Here is a 20,284-nt window from a genome sequence, read left to right on the forward strand (position 1 = left end):
AAAAATGTATTTCTCCTCCAGTGACATATTTTCATACCTCAATAGTCTTAATAATTCCCTTTCACCTCTATTCATAAGTTGCCTTATAGTTTGTTTTTGAAGTGAGAGTTGTATTACACACACAGAAATAATTAGAACCTTTAATACATTCTTTTCTGTCCCACAGCAGGGGTTGGCCAACTTCTTCTGTAAAAGGGGAGAGTAAAACTTGAGGCTTTGCGGGCCATATCGGCTCTGTTGCAGCTACTCGCCTCTGCCATTGTGGAGTGACAGCAGCCACAGGAAAATGTCAACGGCTGTGGCTGTATGCCAATAAAACTTTATTTACAGATGCTGATATTTAATTTAATGTAACTTTAAATTTAAATTTAATGTAACTTTCATGTTGTCACAAAATACTCTTTGCTAGTTCAATAAATTAAAAAAAAAAATTTTTTTTTAAATGGTTGAACATTTAAAAAAAAATTTTTTTTTTTTTAATTTATATCACGGGCCATATAAAACCAGTGAGACTTTGGTCACTGAGTCAGTTTACTGACACCTACTTTGGACCAGTTTATCTCAAGGTTGACAATTCCTTAAAAGTTGACAAGAGTTCATTCATATGCCCAGGTGATTTTAAATAGATCAAATCTTTCCAAACTAATTCTTGAGTAATATGTCAGCAGTTTTAACTCTGTAAATATATATCTTGCATTTTTTTTCTGATTCTTTCAGTTCTTTTGTTCCAAGAGGCCTACTGATCCATGTTCTCTACATACTTCCTAAAACTTGTCAGATGTAGAGTAAAGCTAAATTCTCTCACCAATAGTGACATCACCTTACCTGTATGCGGATGAGATTGAAAGACAGCTGTAACTCAACATTACGGAAACAAGTTTTAAACCACCATGGGCAGAACCTCACTGACTCCCTTGAAACTCTTGCTCCTGATCTAAACTGGTTTCTCCTGGCCTCCTCCTATGCATCTTTTCTATCCAGAGCTGACTGTGGTAACTCTTCAATGTCCCAAAGTAACGTTTTACTCAACACTTGGTCTAGACCAGGCACTGTGCTAGGCACGTCTTACGTATTAATCAGTGTAAAGGATCTCAGCACAAGTTGTTACATAAGGAGTGAGTGAACTGTATTAACACTTATCGAAAATCAATCCAACTGCAGTGTGACGAACACACTCATAAAGGACAAGACCGACCAGAGGGACCAGTTTTTCAACTAATGGAGGCTATGGTGATGGGAGCGAGGATGGACCCCAGAGAAATCTGGGAAGCAGATCCACAGGATTTGATGTGGAAGGTAAAGAGGGGCGTGCAGAAGGCTCCCCACTATGAATTCTCTGATGAGCAAGGTGTGCGGTCTGCCTGAAGACTTTCCTGCTTTTCTTATAGTTATAGGATCTCTCCCCAGTGTGGACTCTCTTATGTTGATTAAGGTGTCCGATCTGGATGAAGGTTTTCCTACATTCTTTGCATTCATACGGTTTCTTTCCAGAATGAATTCTCTGATGGACACTAAGGGACTGACGATGGCTGAAGGCTTTGCCACAGGCACTACATTCATAAGGTTTCTCTCCAGTATGACTTCTGCGATGACAAATGAGCGAGGACTTTGTCTTGAACGCCTTCCCACATTCGATACATTCGTAAGGTCTTTGGCCAGTATGAAGCCTCTGATGCTGAGAACAGGATGAGTTATCACCAAAGGCCTTCCCACACTCGCTGCACTTATAGGGTTTCTCTCCAGTGTGCACCCTCTGGTGTTGAATAAGGTGTGTGGTTTGGCTGAAGGCTTTCCCACATTCCTTACACTCGTACGGCTTCTCGCCTGTGTGAGTTTTCTGGTGCTGTGCAAGGTGAGCCTTCTGTGTGAAGGCTTTACTACAAACCTTACATTCATAGGGCTTCTCTCCAGTATGAATTCTCTGGTGAGTGGCCAGCTGAGAGCTGATGCTGAAGGATTTACCGCACTCCCCACATTCGAAGGGTTTCTCTCCGGTATGGATCCTCAGATGACTAGCAAGGTGAATGTTCTGCCTGAAAGCTTTCCCGCATTCTTTACATTTGAAAGGTTTTTCTCCAGAATGCACTCTCTGATGTTGAGTGAGTGATGCATGATGGCTGAAGGCTTTTCTGCAAACATCACACTCATATGGTTTTTCTCCAGTATGAATCCTTTGATGCACAGTAAGGGAGGAGCCATATCTAAAGGATTTGTCACATACGTCACATTTGTAAGGTTTCTCTCCAGTATGAATCCTCCTGTGCTGATTGAGTCCTATGTGATCACTGAAGGCTTTCCCACAATCGATGCAATCAAAGGGTTTCTCCCCAGTGTGGTAATATCTCCAGTGACGGATAAGGGATGTGTTCTGTATGAAAGCTTTCCCACATTCAATACATTCATAAGGCTTCTTGCCAGTGTGACATCTTTGATGTCTAGCAAAGGATGAGCCATCACTGAAGGCCTTCCCACATTCATTACATTTATAGGGTTTCTCTCCAGTATGAATTCTCTGATGAACAGTAAGGGATGAGCTCTGGGTAAAAGTTTTCTTACATTCATTACATTTGAAAAGTTTTTTTCCTGCATAGATTCCTGTATGTTTTATTACCACTGAATTTTTGGGCAAATTTTTCTTAACTGAGTCATGATTATGAACTCTCTCTTCTGAAATGTCCAAATGAAACCATCTCCCAGATTTATTAAGAGTACGTTCTCTTTCCTTAGAGAGGGTTTTGTTATGAGTGATTGCCTCTTGCCTGAATTGTGTCTCCTGACCTACCAGCTTCCTTTCAAACACACCCTTGGAATCCCAATTTCCTCTAAAAGTGGAACATTCCACATTTGGGTTTGAAGTTCTGTTGGTTACTTCAGCAAATGAATCTTGCTTTGGAAATAATTCCTGGGTCTCACATATAGATTGTTGGCCTGAAAGACATCAAGAAAACAAGTTATTTCCCTTACTGTGCGCTAGAAAAAAGAATTTGCTAAAAAGAAAATTGTGAATGAATTCACTAATTGGTGAAATAAACCCTAATTAAACCACATAAACTATGTGGCTCTAAAACACGTGAACTGGCAGTCGACCATGTAAGTAAAGCAAGCCCTAGCGTGAATTTATACTGGAGACTACAAGAGGTGAGCGGAAAAGAATCTATGTACAATCAGTTACGTTCTAGGAGAAAGGAACTGGGCAAATGTTTTGCAATCACACCACCTGAAAATTCTGACATTCACTGCCTTTAGCCTCTCTCCTGCCCTGCCTCGCGTCGGTGCCAGAGCGGTCATCACATCATGAAAGCTGTTCCAAGAAGCGCACCAAAGCATAAAGAAGGACAAAGTATTCGTTAGCATTTCTCAGGATTATCTGAAAGCTGGTCATTACCCTACAACCAGGAAGTGAGGTTTCTGCTAGCCACAGCTTATCTATTATATTTCAACAAAACCTACGTCGCCAGCCGGGCGCTGAAGCTCAGCACACACACAAAATCGTTTCTACGTGCGTGTGCGCGCTTGCACTCGCCTGACACTTGTCGGGCTGTTTATTAACCCCGCACTTCTCTGGCCATATGTTAATGAATAGGACCTTGCAGTTTAATTTCTTAGTTCAAAACAACCGTTTGTATGAAAATGATGAGTGCTGCCATCATGTTTAATGACATAACACAACTAAACAAGCATGTGTCGTCTTACGTCAGACTCTGACGCTTACAGAGAGGAGCGTAGACACCTGAAGTCCTTTTGTAAAACCACTTAGCGTGCACCAAAAAATTATGCACGTATACTTATATCTGTATGTATCAGTAAATACATACAGATATAAGTAGTATTGGGGAGATGATGCAGAGAATCAAATGTTTGGAAAAAGATGATCTTAAAAAAGAGAAAATAGTGGGACACCTGGGTGGCTCAGGGGGTTGAGCCGCTGCCTTCGGCTCGGGTCATGATCCCAGGGTCCTGGGATCGAGCCCCGCATTGGGCTTTCTGCTCAGCAGGGAGCCTGCTTTCCTTCCTCTCTCTGCCTGCCTCGCTGCCTACTTGTGATCTCTGTCTGTCAAACAAATAAATAGTCTTTAAAAAAAAAAAAAAAGGGAAAGTAGTCATTTTTAATGAAATCTAAACACTTGAAGTTTTCCTTCTTAGATCACTAATACAAGGATGCCTGCTTTTGCAACCTCTATTCAACACTGTATTAGATGTTCCAGCCAAAGCAATCAGAAATAGAAATAAAAGCCATTCTAGCTAGAAAGGAAGAAGGAAAACTGTTCCTTGAAGTGACATGCTCCCATATATAGAAAACCCTAAAGAATCCACCAGAAGAGTATTAGAGCTAAAAATCAATTCATCAAAACTACAAGACACAAGATCACAACACACAAAAAACAGTTGTAGTTCTATACACTAAGAATGAACACTCTGAAAAGGAAATTATGGAAACAATTACATGAAGGAGAGCATTAAAAGAATAAGTTATTTACGAATAAATTTACCCAAGCAGGTACAAGATTGTATGCTGAAAACCGCAAAACATTGCTGAAGGAAATTAAGAAGATAGAAATAAATGGAAAGACACCCTATGTTCATTCACAGATAGGAAGAGAGGAAGAAAGAATTAAGTAAGTAACAGAAACAAGACCAAGTTTGTAATGTGGTACAAATGGGAATGATAAATAAAAACAAAAAACTATGGGGCGCCTGTGTGGCTCAGTGGGTTAAGCCGCTGCCTTCGGCTCAGGTCATGATCTCAGGGTCCTGGGATCGAGTCCCGCATCGGGCTCTCTGCTCAGCAGGGAGCCTGCTTCTCTCTCTCTCTCTTTCTCTCTGCCTGCCTCTCTGTCTACTTGTGATCTCTCTCTGTCAAATCAATAAATAAAATCTTTAAAAAAAACAAAAACAAAAACAAAAAAACTATGAAACCACAGGTCAGCAAAGTAAATGCTTCTATAAAGATACTGCCCAACAAACTACTGTGTAGTCAGAAGAAACAGCATCTGCAAACTCACAGGCAACTCAGAAATGGGAATAAAATGTGTCCTATTTTTTTTTAAAGATTTTATTTATTTATTTGACAGATAGAGATCACAAGTAGGCAGAGAGAGAGAGAGGAGGAAGCAGGCTCCCCGCTGAGCAGAGAGCCTGATGAGGGCTCGATCCCAGGACCCTGGGACATGACCTGAGCCGAAGGCAGAGGCTTTAACCCACTGAGCCACCCAGGCACCCCATAATGTGCCGTATTTTTGAGATAGCATGTACATCCATACAATATGAACGCAAGGAAATACAACCCAAAAGAAACGTGGGTGATGAGTACAAAGACACCATTAACAGAATATTAACTCTAAATGGATTTAAACTACATATTTATCAACATCATGAGTACTCCGAGAAATGCAAATTAAATAAAACATCCATTTTCATCCAAGAGCTTGGCAAAAAATTTTAAAAATATAAAATACTCACTATTGGTGAAAATGTCTAGAAACAGGTATTCTCATATATTATTCGTGATATAGCACTTATATCCATGAAACTTTTTTAAAAAAATGTATACTTTGATCATACAAAGAAAGAAGTACAAACTGGGCTGCAATTCATTACAGGTAAAAACTGGGGAAAACCTAAATGCTCAAATGTCCTTTGTAAATCAGCGAAGTAAATTTGTATTCGCTTATTGTAATACTAGACAGCCATTAAAACAATGAAGTAAAACCACATATATCAAGTTTCTGAGAACAAAAATGGAAGGAGAGGGGCGCCTGGGTGGCTCAGTGGGTTAAAGCCTCTGCCTTTGGCTCGGGTCATGATCCCAGGGTCCTGGGATCGAGCCCCGCATCAGGCTCTCTACTCAGCGGGGAGCCTGCTTCCCACCCACCCCCCCGCCTCACTGCCTACTTGTGATCTCTGTCTGTCAAATAAATAAATAAATAAACCTTTAAAAATAAAAAAAGGAAGGAGAATTCACAAAAGAAGTAATTAGACTACATAAAAATGTTAAAATTTTTACATATCACAATTTAAAAAGGTCTAATCAAACAGAAACTCTTAATCCATATGTGGAAAAGCATGAAACGATAGATCAAAGAATTAGTATGTTGATGTAAAAACACCACTGGCACTGTAAATAAAGCTTTTAAGACATGGATAGAGAGTGAATATAAATGAGGTTTACTTAAGAAAAGGATAAAGAGAATAAATGTAGAAACGGCATTCAATCTCTTTCACAATTAAAAAAGTAACTTTAGGATATAACCTTCCAACAAATAATAAGCAAACGTTTTCATCAAAATACCCAGTGCTGGGAGGATGCAATTAATCCCACACAGCAAGTTACAGAATCACTGCCAGTTGCAGAAAGCAAACAAAACATTCAGAGCCTAACAGACGTTCGCTTCCAGGGATGCAGCAACCCCCCAAAGGTATAGTTTGCGCTTACATAAAGATTCCTGTCACGAGTTCACTTTTAACACCAAAAATGTGAAGCGACCTCAGTGAGCAGTGGGAGAGATGACACGGATGCATGCGACAAACAGCTCTCTGCGTGACGGAACACGCACTGCAATTCCAACCACGTGAAAAATGCGTGTTTTTCACAACGTGAAGTCTACGCTCGCTTGGTTAACGGACTGTGACTACGGGTCATGGCTTTACGTTCTGCTCCCAAACAGGTGATCAGATTACAGTTCCCGTAAACCATCATTTTCTAAAGAAATTTCTTCTTTCCCTTAGGTATCAACGTATATCAATCCCCCCATGAAAAAAGAGGCAGAGACCCTGCACTTACATCTCTCGCTCTCCAGCTCTGCCCACCCTGCCTGAAAGGAAGCTACTGGAGCTCAGTCCTCTCCTGCGCCTCTGCAATGCCCCACTGGAAAGTCTGCAAACTCTACTTCATCCATAACCATGTGTCATCCTCTCCACTGGACGGACCACTTACAAGTACAACATACGTGTAAATGCTCTCCTCCTCCAAGTACCTGCCAATGCCAAGCACAAGGGCTCCCTCAAATGACTTTCCGGTTGGAGTTTGTACAGGACTGGACGCATCATGAAATAGGTGGGCCGGTGGTCACGAAGAACAGCGCAAATGTACACTGGGGTCAGGACAGGGCATGCGGGGAACGGAGCCGACAGGAGTGGCTAAGAACAGGGAAAACATTACAGGGAATGAGCAACCACTCGAGAGAAGGCAGCAGAGGAGGAGGAAAGAGAATCATGTGGAAACCCCAGACCTCCATTTCCTCTTTAGACCTGGAGGGCTTGGTAAAGTGCTGCGCATCCTTCCTGTCCCTGAGCGAGGACTGGGCTCTGCTGAGAGCTCTGCTCTTGCCTGCCAGCACCGCCCCCAGCCCTGCCGCACTCACCTGGGCACAGGCCCCTGGTCAGCTCTGTTCGCACCATCCACGGCTCCCTCCCGTGCTCCAGCAGAGAGACCAAATCGGGCTTAGGAACACAGGGTCCTGCAGAGGGGTAGATAACGGGGTTCTGTCGTACACTTGACATTCTTAAGTCGAGAACCAGTGTCTTGGTTCTGAGAGGAAAGTGTTTTATTACAGGAAGAAGCAGAAAGAAAAGTGAGCAGGTCTGAAAGACACCGAAGACGCTGCCTCACGCATAATGAAGACGCCAACTTTCAGCTCTACAAACGTCAGATTCTCATCTCAGGAATCAAGACAGAAATTTTGCCCAACCCTTCAGCAGCCTCCTCCCTCCCCAACCTCTGCAGTCACCAACGGGGCCCCAGGGTGGCTCAGTCTGTTAAGCGTCTGCCTTTGGCTCAGGTCACGACCCCGGGGTCCTGGGATCGAGTCCCGGATCAGGGTCCTTGCTCAGTAGGGAGTCTGCTTCTCCCTCTCCCTCTGCCTCTCCCCTGCTCATGGTCTCTCTCATTCTCTCTCTAATAAATAAATAAACAATCTTAAGACAAAACAGGACAAAACAAAACCTGAGGAATGAAAGTAGCAGTGCCTGAAGACAGGTTCAGAGTTAGGCGAGGGACACCCTTACCTACTGACCCCAGGTCACCATGGCTCTCCCATCTCACATTCTTACAGACGCTCTTCCGAGCTGGGTCCAGCTGCTGGGAGAAGTCTACAGCCACATTCGCGATGGCCACCAGGCCCTGAAATGGTACAAACATACTTCTTGCCCAAACGTGGCCACGAGCATGCAAAGGCTCTGGGGAGGTATGTGAGAGGGCAACATGGGCAACGAATTCTGAGGTTCTGAGTGATCCAGGTCACCTAATGACTGGGCCTCGTCATATTGTCTATGTTTGGGAAACAAAAAGAGAGAAAAGATAGGAGAATCTGTTTCTGCCGCGGAGAATCTGTAATTTTGCAGGAGAAAACGAAATTACAAGCAGCTGGAACTTTCTAATGATGACCGAAGCCTTCCCCACCTTCGACACGTCTGCAGGGTCTCCCTCTCTGACGTAATCTCTGATGAGAGGGGTGGGTTGAGATGCTGCTCAAAGTCTTCTCAAGCTGTGGCACGTCAAATGTCTCGGATCAAGAGACTTGTTTGTGAGTCATTACAACTGAGTCGTCCCCCCTCTTGTATTGTGCATCAAGACCGCGCAATTCCTCCTGGCGGGATACTCTGCCCACAGGAAGCACCATACTCAGACGGAAACTTCTCCCAAACTCCTTTTGCTCGTGGTCTCTCCCCTCAAAAAGGGTCTCTTTGGGAAGGATACTGTGCCTTGACTAGAATTTACCTCACTTACCGGCTGCCTCTCAAACAGGGCACCATAATCCCAGTTTTCCCCTAAAATGGAACATTCCAGACTGTAGTTTGTGAGTCTCCCCATTATCACTGCCTGGGGTAACTTCTCTTTAGTGATGTCCTTCTTTGCAGGCAACGCCTTGATCTCTGGCACAATCTTCAAATCTGGAAGGTATTAAGAAAGGAAGTTTTCTCCGTTATGCATTAATATGAAGAAAACTTCCAAAATGTAATCAGAGGTATTAAAATCTTCAAAACACTGCATCATGTCAAAAGCTTTTTTATATGACTAGCCAACCCTACATTCCCGTATTTGTGTAGCTTTCATCCTAAAGGATACATTATGAGCTTTCTCACCTAAATCTACAATGAACTATAGCTAAAATAAACAAAGGGGGGTGCTGAAGAAGAAAATTGCTATATGAGCCTTATTTCAACATTGTTAAGTAAAACTCACTTGGACTCTTTTGCCATTTTTTTCAGGAAAAATGTCTTTTCTCCTTCTCTTTTTTTTAAACAATGTTTCTTTTATTATAATGCTAACTAACAAAAGTTCAAATCCCAGCCTTACAAGTGCAAGTCTTCATAATCAAGTAGAATCTTGGCAAGGAATGAAAGACTGACAGAAGGAAAAAGCTATTTAGTTTTATAAAACTCATTTGGGGGCACCTGGGTGGCTCAGTCGTTAAGAGTCTGCCTTTGGCTCAGGTCATGATGCCTGGGTCCTGGGATCAAGGCCTGCATCGGGTTCCCTGCTTGGCAGGAAGCCTGCATCTCCCTCTCCCACTCCCCCTGCTTGTGTTCCTTCTCTCACTGTGTCTCTCTCTGTCAAATAAATAAATAAAATCTTAAAAAAAAAAAAAAACTCATTCAGAAAACGTGATTTAAATGTCAAATAGGAAAGTTTCACGGTTCTACTATACCCTAGGACAAGCCATGAGAATTGCTGGGAAGTTCTGGGAGCGGCTTGTCCTGTTCTGTCAATACAAAGTCTTCCCTTGAAGTATGACTTCAACGAAGACGTTTTACGAGAGTCTCAATTCTTCAGAAATCGCACCATCTCCTCTTGTGGTAACCTCCAAGAAAAGTCTGTAATTCTGACCCTGATCTTGACTGATTTGTTCCAGAAACAATGCTTGGCTGAAATAACTCTTTTCCCGAATGATAGAAATTTCATCACAACATCCTCAAGATCTGTCAAATCCGAACCCACATCCTCTCCTGCTAAGAGCCGGTCACGCCACGGTCCACTCCGCTCTGCGCCGGGAGGCCCACCTGCCCCAAACCGATGACGGTCACACCCAGACCCGGCTCTGGGCCTGCCGGTCTCCTTCTTGAGTTCTAATCCTTCTGCGGAAGGCTCTACTCTCCTTCTTGTTTCTCTGGCTTGCAAGTGGGAGTGCTTTTTCTTCCTCCTCCTCGGTCCCTGATCCTGCTCTCCGTGCACCGGGCGGCAGTCTCTGCTCCACCCGAGGTGGCACGGATCCGCCCAGTCCCCCAGGGACACAGCTAATGCTTCAGGAGCTCGAGCTCACCCACCAACCCGCACCTGACGGCCTTACTCAAAACTGACAACAAAAGTGAGCAAAAGAGTCTACACATGAAACGGTCACTTGATCAAAGAGAAAGAATATAAAAAAGACATCTGCATCGGCCAAGGATGGTTTAAAGAAGAGACAGGAAGATGCCAGCCTGAATGACAAGAGGTCTGAGAAGGAGCTGGAAAAATGGGACCAAGAGGAGGGGAAAGAAGTCCCGTTTAGGGGGCGGGGGGCAGCCAAGCTGGGCAGGAGGTGAGGCAGGATGAACACCTGGGGAGCCCGTGCTCAAGAGGCCTCAATTTCCCCTCCAGGCCTGGAGGCTTGGGAAGAGTCCACCGATGATTGCACACGGCTGAGGTCCCGAGCTGTGACCCGCAGGGCCTCCCCCTACCGCGGCCTCCCCCTACCGCGGCCTCCCCCGCTCACCTGGACACCGGCCTCTTGTCAACTTTCTCTTCGCCATCCAGGGCTCTTTCCTCTGTTCCAATGAGGAGATCATATCGGGCTTAGAAATGCAAAGTCCTAAGTACACAAGGAGAGGTAGAAGGGGGTCAGGCCGCGGGTCTGTGCAGACTCGGGCCTCCGGGCTTGATGAAGGAGCAGCAGGGCCTGGTGCCAAAGGAGTAAAGGGCTCTGAGCTATGGCAGCAGCCAGGGAAGGGGGGGAGGGGGCAGGGGTGCCCTTACCCAGCGACACCAGGTTCCTGTAGTTCTCCAGCATCACGGTCCGGTACAGAGTCCTCTGAGCAGAGCTCAGCCACTCCCACTCCTCCCGGGAGAAGTCTACGGCCACATCCCCAAATGTCACCAAGCTCTGAAAGGACAAAACCGCATCCTTGCTCAGTCGGTGCCCAAGCCCCCTAGACCAGGGGGCTGTTACGGACCGAACTGTGTCTCCCAAATTCATATGTTGAAGTCTAACACCCAGTCCCTCAGAATGTGATTCATTTTGGCAACAGGACCTTGGAAGAGGTGATTAAAAGTTAAATGAGGTCATGCGGCTGGGCCCTGATCCAATCTGACGGGCGTCCTTACAAGAAGAGGAAGAGACACCAGGGATGCGAGTGCAAGGAGGGAAGGGCGTGTGGGGACACAGTGACAGGGCCGCCATCTGCAAGCCAGAGAGAAGCCTCCAGGGAAACCACCCCCGCCAGCACAAGATCCGCGACGTCCAGCCCCACCGCAGACTGGGGCAGCAGCCGTCTGCAAGCGCCTGGTGCACTGTGCTGATGCACACGGGGCCTGAGGGCTGCCTCCTCCTCGCTTTGGGGGACAGACTAGCACACAAGGAGCGAGAGCCAGAGAAAAGAGAAAGACACCGAGGTAGCCCGTGCTTGGAGGACTGGCAGTTCTGCGCAGCTGTACGCACGGGAGAGCTATCCGACGTCAGTTCAGAACAATGAGTAACGGAGGCTCCACTGCCCCACACACGAGAGCGACCGGAGCACTTAGCAGGAGGACACGTGCATGGCCTGGTTGGTACAAGAGTCGGAAGATCAATCTGAGGATGAACCTCGATCACAGAAGCATTCAACCTCGAAGCAGGTTCTAGGGAGTTCTGTTTCACTTCCAGTGCTCACCAGATGCGGAGCACGCGCGTCAATTCAAACAAAACCCAAAAACTATACTAAACCAACAAAATTCTCTTTTCTTCTTCCCGAAATAAAGAGGAGTGTTTAATAAGAATGAAAAATACTACACAGGCGCCTGGGTGGCTCAGTTGTTAAATGTGTGCCTTCAGCTCAGGTCGAGATCCCAGGGTCCTGGGTTCGAGCCCCGCATCGGGCTCCCTGCTCAGTGGGAAGCCTGCTTCTCCCTCTCCCAGTCCCCCTGCTTGTGTTCCCTCTCTCGCTGTGTCTGTCAAATGAGTAAAATATGGGGCACCTGGGTGGCTCAGTGGGTTAAAGCCTCTGCCTTCAGCTCAGGTCATGATCCCAGGGTCCTAGGATCGAGCCCCGAGGCGGGCTTTCTGCTCAGTGGGAAGCCTGCTTCCTCCTCTCTCTCTCTGCCTGCCTCTCTGCCTACTTGTGATCTGTCTGTCAAATAAATAAAAAAAAAAATCTTAAAAAAAAATGAGTAAAATCTTTTTAAAATAAATAAATAGGGGCGCCTGGGTGGCTCAGTGGGTTAAGCCGCTGCCTTCGGCTCAGGTCATGATCTCGGAGTCCTGGGATCGAGCCCCGCATCGGGCTCTCTGCTCAGCAGGGAGCCTGGTTCCTCCTCTCTCTCTGCCTGCCTCTCTGCCTACTTGTGATCTCTGTCAAATAAATAAATAAAATCTTAAAAAAAAAAAAAAAAGAAAAGAAATAAGTAAAATCTTAAAATTCTGATACATTCAAATTCTGACTCCAGGAATCCCACCGGTGGCTGCTCTGGATGGAGACGACCAGCTGCCCACGGATTCTGAAAGGCCACAACGAGATCGCGGAGCAGGAAAGTCCGGCTACCCTGAGGCTGCGGCCGCGGGCAGCCCCCGCCGCCGGCCCTGCCGTCTCAGCTGCTTCAGCTCCGTCCTGGTTCCCAACTGTGAAGTGGAAAAATCAGCAAAACCTCCCGGACCGTGGCCCGAATGGCGCACCCCGCACCCGCCGCCTCGGGACGCGCGTCAGCTACCACGCGGCTGACCGGCCGGACTCTCCGCAAACCAAAGTCCCTTTGAGGTTCCTTTGAACCGAACTGAGTAAAGACGAGTCCAAAGGGCCTGCAAATGGCGTCCGGACTGGCGTGAAGACAGGAAGCTCCTGACACAAGTCCCCGGTCCCCACGCCCGGAGACACCTGCTGACGCGTGCAGGAAGCAGCCAAGACCGCCGCAGCCGGAGCGAGCGAGTGGGCGGTCCCGCGCGGCCCAGACAGCCGACGACGACGACGCGACACGACGCGACACGACGACGCGACGCGCGGGCCGAGCGAGCAGCGCGAGGCCTCTGGCCCTGCGGCCGAGCCCAGCGGCGCCGGCGGATCCCGGCCTCCGGCTGCGACGACCGCGCACGCCCGGGCGGCACCTCCGAGCACACGGAAGCTCCGGGATTTCCGGCAGACGCGGGGCGGAAGGAGCCGGACGCAGAGCAAACAACTCGCACCCGCACCCACACGCGGAGCTGGACTCGTGGCGCCTGCAGAAGCAGAGGGTGGAGTGGCGGCTGCCGGGCAGGGCGAGGAGATGTGGAGGTGACAGTCAGAGGGGACAGTTTCGTTCTGCAGGATGTGGCGTACAGGCTCCGGCCTACAGAGAACGGTAGGAGGTTACATCCTTACAATTGCTAAGAGGGTAGGTCTTATGTCAAGTGTTCTTGCTGTCAATAATAATAATAATAATAATAATAATGGGAGGAGGAGGAAACTTTGGAAGGTGATGAATAAGTGTCTGGCTTTGATGGCGGTGACAGTCTCACCAGCATATACTCACCCTCCAGCTCACGGAGTGGCGCACATGAACACATGCCACTTCCTACGTGTCAATCGTACCTCAATCAAGTGGCTTAAAAACAAACAAACAGGAGTGCCTGGGGGGCTCAGTGGGTTAAAGCCTCTGCCTTCGGCTCAGGTCATGGTCCCAGGGTCCTGGGATTGAGCCCCGCATCGGGCTCTGCTCAGCAAGGAGCCTGCTTCCCACTCTCTCTGCCTGCCTCTCTGCCTACTTGTGATCTCTCTCTGTGTCAAATAAATAAACAAAATCTTTAAACAAACAAACAAAAAACCACAGCCATTTCTTTTTTTAATATTCTTTTATTTAAGTAGTCTGCATCCCCAATGTGGGGCTTGAACTCACGACCCTGAGATCAAGAGTTGTATGCTCTTCTGACTGAGCCAGCCAGATGCCCCCCAAAAAACCCATTTCAGTGCAAATATTTTCAACTGGTTCAAAGGCATAGGTGCTCAGACACATGCTACTTCTATGTTTTATTCTGACCTGATTCTACAAGCCGGTTTCTCACAGATTCCAGCCTTACAGTCCTATCGGCATGCCAGGCAAAAGTCTTGTACTTACTTATTCCGATATTCAAAATCTTTTCAGATGTTCTTTACCAAATGAAACATTATATAAAATACAGTACATAGATTATATATAAAATGCCTTTCTAAAATCTATAGCATCTTCACATCTTTACAATAACTTTATAAATAGTCTGTTGGTATAAGAGAAAATGGTGCCCAATTTTCTTGCATTTGTTACTATTTTGTCATTGGTAAGAAAACTGGAATTTGGAGCCCCTACTACACAGAAGAGTAAAAGTTCCAAAATCTTCTCATACTTGGCAACTCAGTTTTTTGAGAGTCTGTTGTTGTTTTTTTTTTTTTCTTAACAAGAAATGTCCTCTTCTCTACCTCTCTCCTTCTGTGTTCCAGAGGGACCTAGCATGAACCGAGTATGTGTAACCTTCCAAGTAAGGCAGTTTCTCACTTTAAACAGACTTGCCCTTTAGGTAGAGAATCAATGACTTCTGGGGGCACCTGGGTGGCTCAGTTGGTTAACTGTCTGTCTTTGGCTCAGGTCATGACCCCAGAGTCCTGGGATCGAACCCCCATTGGGGTCCCTGCTGAGGGGGAAGTCTGTTTCTCCCTCTGCTCCTCCTGGGGGTGCCCGCACCCTCTCACTCATGTGCACTCTCTCTCAAATAAAATCTTTTGAAAAAAAAGAAAAAAAAATGCAACTACTTAAAAAAAGAAAAAAAGAACCAATGACTTCTGTTCATGCTATGGTCTGAATGTCTGCATCCCCCCAAAATCCATACTTTGGAATCCTACTGCCTAGTGTGACGGCATTTGGAGGTGGGGCCTTTTGGGAGGCCCTCTGGTCATGAGGGGGAATCCTCTTTAACGGTCTTAGTGTCCTTAAAAAAGAGAACCCCCCCCAGCTCCTTAGCTCCTTCCTCCATAGGAGGACACGGAGAGAGGGCGCCAGCCAAGAAACAGGAAGCGGTCAGCATCAGCCAGCACATACCTTCGGCCAACCCCACCATCGTGCTTGTCTCCAGCCTCCAGGACTATGGGAAATAAAGGTCTGTGGCGCATCAGCCGCGCAGTCCGTGCTGGTCTGTGACGGCAGCTGGGACAGACTGGGGGACAGTCCGTGCTGGTCTGTGATGGCAACTGGGACAGACCAGGAGAGCCAGCAAATGTCTTTTACTGGGAACAGGAATGATTACCGCTCACAGCACTTGGAACATTCCAGACACAATTCCATACGCTTACACACAAGCTGACTCGACCCCCCAACCCTGACGGTTGGTCCCAGCACTGCTCCCGCTTCAGAGATGAGGAAACCGAGAGCGGTAACTTGCCCACAATCACCCAGCCAACTGCAGGGCCAAGACTCTGAACCCAGCGGTCTGGCTCCGCAGTCCACACCCGTAACCTCTACATCAGGGGCCAGCGACGTCTCCCCGTACAAAGCCGGAGGACAAATATTTTAGGCCTCGGAGGCCAGACGGCCTCTGCCACAGCGACTGAACCCTGCCCTTGCTGCATGACAGCTGCCACAGACCATGGCTAAACCACGTGTGTGCCACGCTCCAAGAGGACTTCATCCACGGGCACCAAGGCGTACACTTATGTAATTTCACAGATGACACCGTATTTTCATTTTTTTCAGTCGCCGAGAAATGTGACTGTCATCTGTCGCTCACGGGCTATGGAAAAAGAGGCGGCAGGCCAGAGCAGGCCACTTGGCCAGCTCCTTCCAGCACCACGGATCACCACGTTACTGGGCGTCACCTGAGGGACTGGCCCGTAAACTTGTAAATGCCAACGAGATGAGGTCGCTGGCAGCCAACACCTGCTGAGATCTACTGTGGGCCGTGCAGCTTTACGTTTTTCTTGGCACTTTACGTGCATTCACTTAATCCTTCAAAGAACCACATTAAGCCAGTATCATTATCATCCCCATTTTTACAAGTGAAGAAAATGTGCTCATTTACGTTGCCCTGAGGTTACACAGCAATTAAATGCGAACCCTAGCATCGGAGCCCAGGCAGCCTGGCTCCTTTGCCACGCCTGTGACCGGGACACCAGCAGGTCCCTATTAAAAGGTTCTACTCTGCCAACAGCCATCATGCTTGCGATCCATTCACCCAGATGACGAAACAAGACCCACTGGGCAACATGGCTTTCAGATAGAACAAATTTTCTGCAACTCATGTCCCGATCAACCCACTTCATCCAACGGTACGCGAACCACCCTCGACGGAGCACGTCCTACTCTTATTCCCATTGTCAGCGTGGACATGCGCAGACTTCCCAAAGAGTTTCACAACGTCACACTACACCAGAGAGAAAACATAATGGTAAACCCAGTGTAAGAATTGAATCTGGTGATCTTACTCTTAATCTTCATAAAGACAGAGACAAGGAGATTAAAGGCAAATAGAAAACAAAAGCAATTCTATCCTTACACAAGAATACTTTATGTTAATACTCCATAGGAAAAAAATGAATGAAAGCCTTTTATAAGAAAAAAAAAAAAAAACGCACTAAAGAGGTTTTTCTTTGGTTCAAGTCAATTTTTAAGGAACCTGAATGAACAAGTAATTTTTTCTTTTTGGTGAAGTCTACTCTTTTTACACCAAACTCTAGCTTCTGAGGCTCTACTCCTGTTCCATCTAAATAAAACTTTTAAAGTATTCTGATTTCATGTCAGTTTAATAAACTTTAATCCGCAAAGTAAAAACTTGTAGGAATGTATTCATGGGAAATGATCAGGGATAAAGCACACTTCCAGGTATAAAAGTGATTACCGTAATACTATATTAAATAGCAAAACACTGGCTACAAGAGACGCTCACACATTCCTCCACCAAATATTTTTTGAATCAGGACTCACGGGTGAAACTGTCCAAAATCCCTGCCTGTTTCAAGTGTACCTGGAGCAGAAAAGCAGATGTATTAAGTACACGTACAGTATGTTGAAATGTGCAGAGTTTAAAAAAGGAGTAATGCAGAGAAGAAGATGTGAGGAATCTGGGTGGGAGTCTTTGAAGCTACAGATAGAAGGTTCGGGAAAATGAGAAGGCAATTTTCAAGGAAGCAAAGTGAGTGATGGAGGAGGATGGAAAATGTGAGAGGTCCAGAGGACCAGGTCCGGTGGGGCCCTGTCAGCACATGAAGGATGTGGCCTTCATTCAGGGAAGCCACCGGAGGGTTCTGAGCAGAGAGCAACGCAGTAGTTAGAACAGAGCCCGCCTGGCTGCAGCCCTGGGATGCGACTGCGGGAGCATATGTAGAAGCAGGAAGTCACGGGAGAGTCGAGGGGCCAACTGTAGGATAATAAGGACCAGGCAGCGACAGAGGAGTGGGCACGATGATAACTGTCAGGCTGGGAATACAGGACGAAAACAGCGCTGACAGGGTCTGCAATGAGGCAAACATGGGCGGCAGGGAAAGAGAGAAGACAAGAAGGGCGCAGAGTTTCTGCTTGAGCAACTGACAGCATGACACTGCCACGGCCAGAGCTAGAGACAGCTGCAGGAGCGGCCGGGCGGGGGCAACTGCTGATGGCAGATGTGAATGTGTTAGGTCCGAACTACCTGCTGGACATTCAAGAGGAGTCAAGTTGGATGCACTGGCCTGGAGCTCAGAGGCCTGTGGCTGAGTTTTTATAGAGAACGGGCAGGCCTCCTCAGGGAAACGTGGGCAGAGAGACGAGAACGGAGAGCCAAGAACACCAGCCTGAGGCACGCTGACAGTTGCAGGTCCGGGGGATGAGGAACCAGCAGTGAAAACTGAGACGCCAGGAAGGTGGGAGGAAGGCTAGATGCCTGCTGTGCTCTACAAGTCCAGGGGAAAAAGGGTCCCACTGGAGAGCAAGGGATGAGCTATTTCAAGGGTGGGCAGTCACCTGTCTTTGTAAATAAAGTTTTATTGGAACACAGCCCTGCCATGCATTCACATATTGTCTGCGGCTGCTTCTGCTCTAGACGGCAGAGTGCAACAGCCGCAGCAGAGACCTTACGGCCTGCAAAGCCTCAAACATTCACTTCCTAGCCCTTTACGGTGAAAGTCGGCCAACCCCCGAGCTACCTCAAATGCCAGTGAGAGCCCAAAAAGACTGAGGACTGGACAGAGCATCTGGTAAGGTGGCGATCACTGGTAACTTGCTTAAAGTAGCCTGGGTGGGCCAAGTGGAACCTGGTTCATTTATGAGCTGGCTCTCATATTTATGAGACACAGAGGACAGAAACAGACAAAATTATCTGCTAGCATCTTACGAAGCCGCCCGATCAAGTGAGATACAGACAGCTTCTCACACCGCACCAGCACCGCTCTTCCCTCTTCTGCCTGCCAAACATCCCCTTCTCCCTTCAAACCACGGCTGCAACATCACCGCCTCGGGAAAGAGACCCTGCCCGGTTCCCTCACAGGCAGCTAGAAGCCAAGAGCTCCTCCAGTCAGCTCTCACCTGCACTCGAGAACCTTGTTTGCTTCCACGACTCTCCACCAACAGGCTGTGAGCTCCTTGAGAGCAGGCACTGGGGCTTCAACGTCCGTGTCTCCAGGGACTGGCACAGGTAGATACCAAACCCACGGTACAGCACAAGCAGCTGTCATGCTTGCCCCAAGAGTACCTTTCGGCTCCACCAGAGTCCCTCTGAGAAAAGTGGCGCCGCGAGGGGCTGAATCATTTCAGCAATGAAGAATGAACATCGAATGGGATGAAGAGGAAGCAGGGAGGGAGGCCCTGGGCTACCCCTGCAGCCCATCACTCACCAGAATGTGAGGAAATGGGAACCAGCTCCCAGGACAGGTCTCTTAAACTGAAAACTTTTAAAAGAAAATAAACATTATTAAGTCCTGAAAAGCAAGACTGCACTTCAGAGAGGAGAGTGGAAATGCCAACTCACCTGAGACATGGCTCTCATTTCAGCTCTTGTCCCTGCTGCCTCCTGCTTCTGCCTCTTCTCCTGGAGAAGGGCAGTGTCCCTGGAAGGAAGAGCTGGGGGAAGAGAAAGGAGTCGCTGGAGAGCGAGTCTACACCACGCTCCTGACCACCAGGCTGGAAACGGTCCCTTCCGGCTGCGTGTTAAACCAGGGCCGTAAATCAGAAAGGGCTTCAACAGGTGGAGAACCGAACGCTCGGGGACGAAAGGATGGGACCAATTTTGGAGGCACTGATCTGTCCACGACTGCCACTCTACCGAGGGACTGCCACGGCGGGAGAGGGGTTTCTCTCTCTGGGAGCATGAATCAGGATGGTGTGGGGTCAGGCTGACCCTGGGCGAGTCACGGTCCCTCCCGGCACCGCCGCAGGATGTCGGGACTCAGGGTAAACTTGGAAACCCCTGCATTCCTCTGACCTGCCAGCCTCAGAGCCCGGGGACAACCACTCACCAGCATAGGGGCCCGAGCGGCCCTGTGCCCCAAGACCGCACTGTCCCCGCGTTCTGAGGGCGTGAATTCGCCCCCGTCCCCAGCCCCGACCACCTGTCAACCTCACCTCGGTTCTCAGGCCCCGCGGTCACCGCTCCTCGCTGGCCTCTGGATGGGGAGCCATTCCTCGCGCGCGGCCTTCCCCGGCCAGGGCGGGCGAAGGCAGCCGGGGTCCCCGCTGTCCGGCCTCGGCCTCCCCCGGGCTTTGTGCGGGGAGCGCCGCGCCGCGGTGGGGACCCCCGCCCGCGGGCCCGCGCGCCCCTGCCCGCACTCGCCGCCCCCTGCATTTCGGCGCGGCGAGCGGGCTCGTTCCCCCCCACCCACTGCGGGCGCGCCCAGCGTCCAGCGGGCCCCGCCCCGCGCCGCGCCCACCGCGGCCGCCGAGCCCCCGACCCGGCCAGCAGCCTGAACCAGGGCCCGGCGCCGCCACCGGAAGTGGGCGTGGGCGGCTGCCGCAACAACCCCTGGGAAGCGTAGTCCCGGCCAGGGCGGCGGCAGGACTGAGCGGAGCGCAGGCCTCAATGCGCCGACCCTCCCCGGGCCCACACAGCATCCGCCGTCTCCCTTAAGGGCCGGCCGCCTCCGGCTGTTCGGCACCGCTGCCTCCGGGTAGCTGTGGACACCCGGCCCGAGCCTGACCGGAAGTACAGGCCTT

At 48.5% G+C, this 20,284-nt stretch overlaps 1 protein-coding gene across 1 annotated transcript; it reads right to left on the reverse strand.

The window, feature by feature from the left end:
• Positions 1 to 477: 477 nt before the first annotated feature.
• Positions 478 to 19,923, reverse strand: ZFP28 (ZFP28 zinc finger protein). Its single transcript, XM_032848560.1, has 8 exons — positions 19,697 to 19,923; positions 19,104 to 19,195; positions 10,952 to 11,078; positions 10,692 to 10,787; positions 8,726 to 8,889; positions 8,005 to 8,119; positions 7,362 to 7,457; positions 478 to 2,928 (listed from the first exon to the last, which is right to left on the reverse strand). Exons 1-8 carry the CDS (start codon positions 19,914 to 19,916, stop codon positions 1,226 to 1,228), a joined length of 2,613 nt encoding a protein of 870 aa, XP_032704451.1. The 5' UTR covers positions 19,917 to 19,923; the 3' UTR covers positions 478 to 1,225.
• Between the last annotated feature and the right edge of the window lie 361 nt (positions 19,924 to 20,284).

The sequence above is a fragment of the Lontra canadensis genome, unplaced genomic scaffold (genome assembly GCF_010015895.1).
Source record: "Lontra canadensis isolate GAN:19392208 unplaced genomic scaffold, GSC_riverotter_1.0 scaffold206, whole genome shotgun sequence".
NCBI classification, from domain to species: domain Eukaryota; kingdom Metazoa; phylum Chordata; class Mammalia; order Carnivora; family Mustelidae; genus Lontra; species Lontra canadensis.

Coding starts and splice junctions, on each gene's coding strand:
- ZFP28 (XM_032848560.1), bottom strand. CDS start 19,916: ATGCAGGGGGCGGCGAGTGCGGGCAGGGGCGCGCGGGCCCGCGGGCGG. Junction 8,890..10,691: donor GACAAGAGGCCGGTGTCCAG/GTGAGCGGGGGA, acceptor AATACCTTCCAG/ATTTGAAGATTGTGCCAGAG. Junction 7,458..8,004: donor TGGTGACCTGGGGTCAGTAG/GTAAGGGTGTCC, acceptor ACCCCTCTGCAG/GACCCTGTGTTCCTAAGCCC.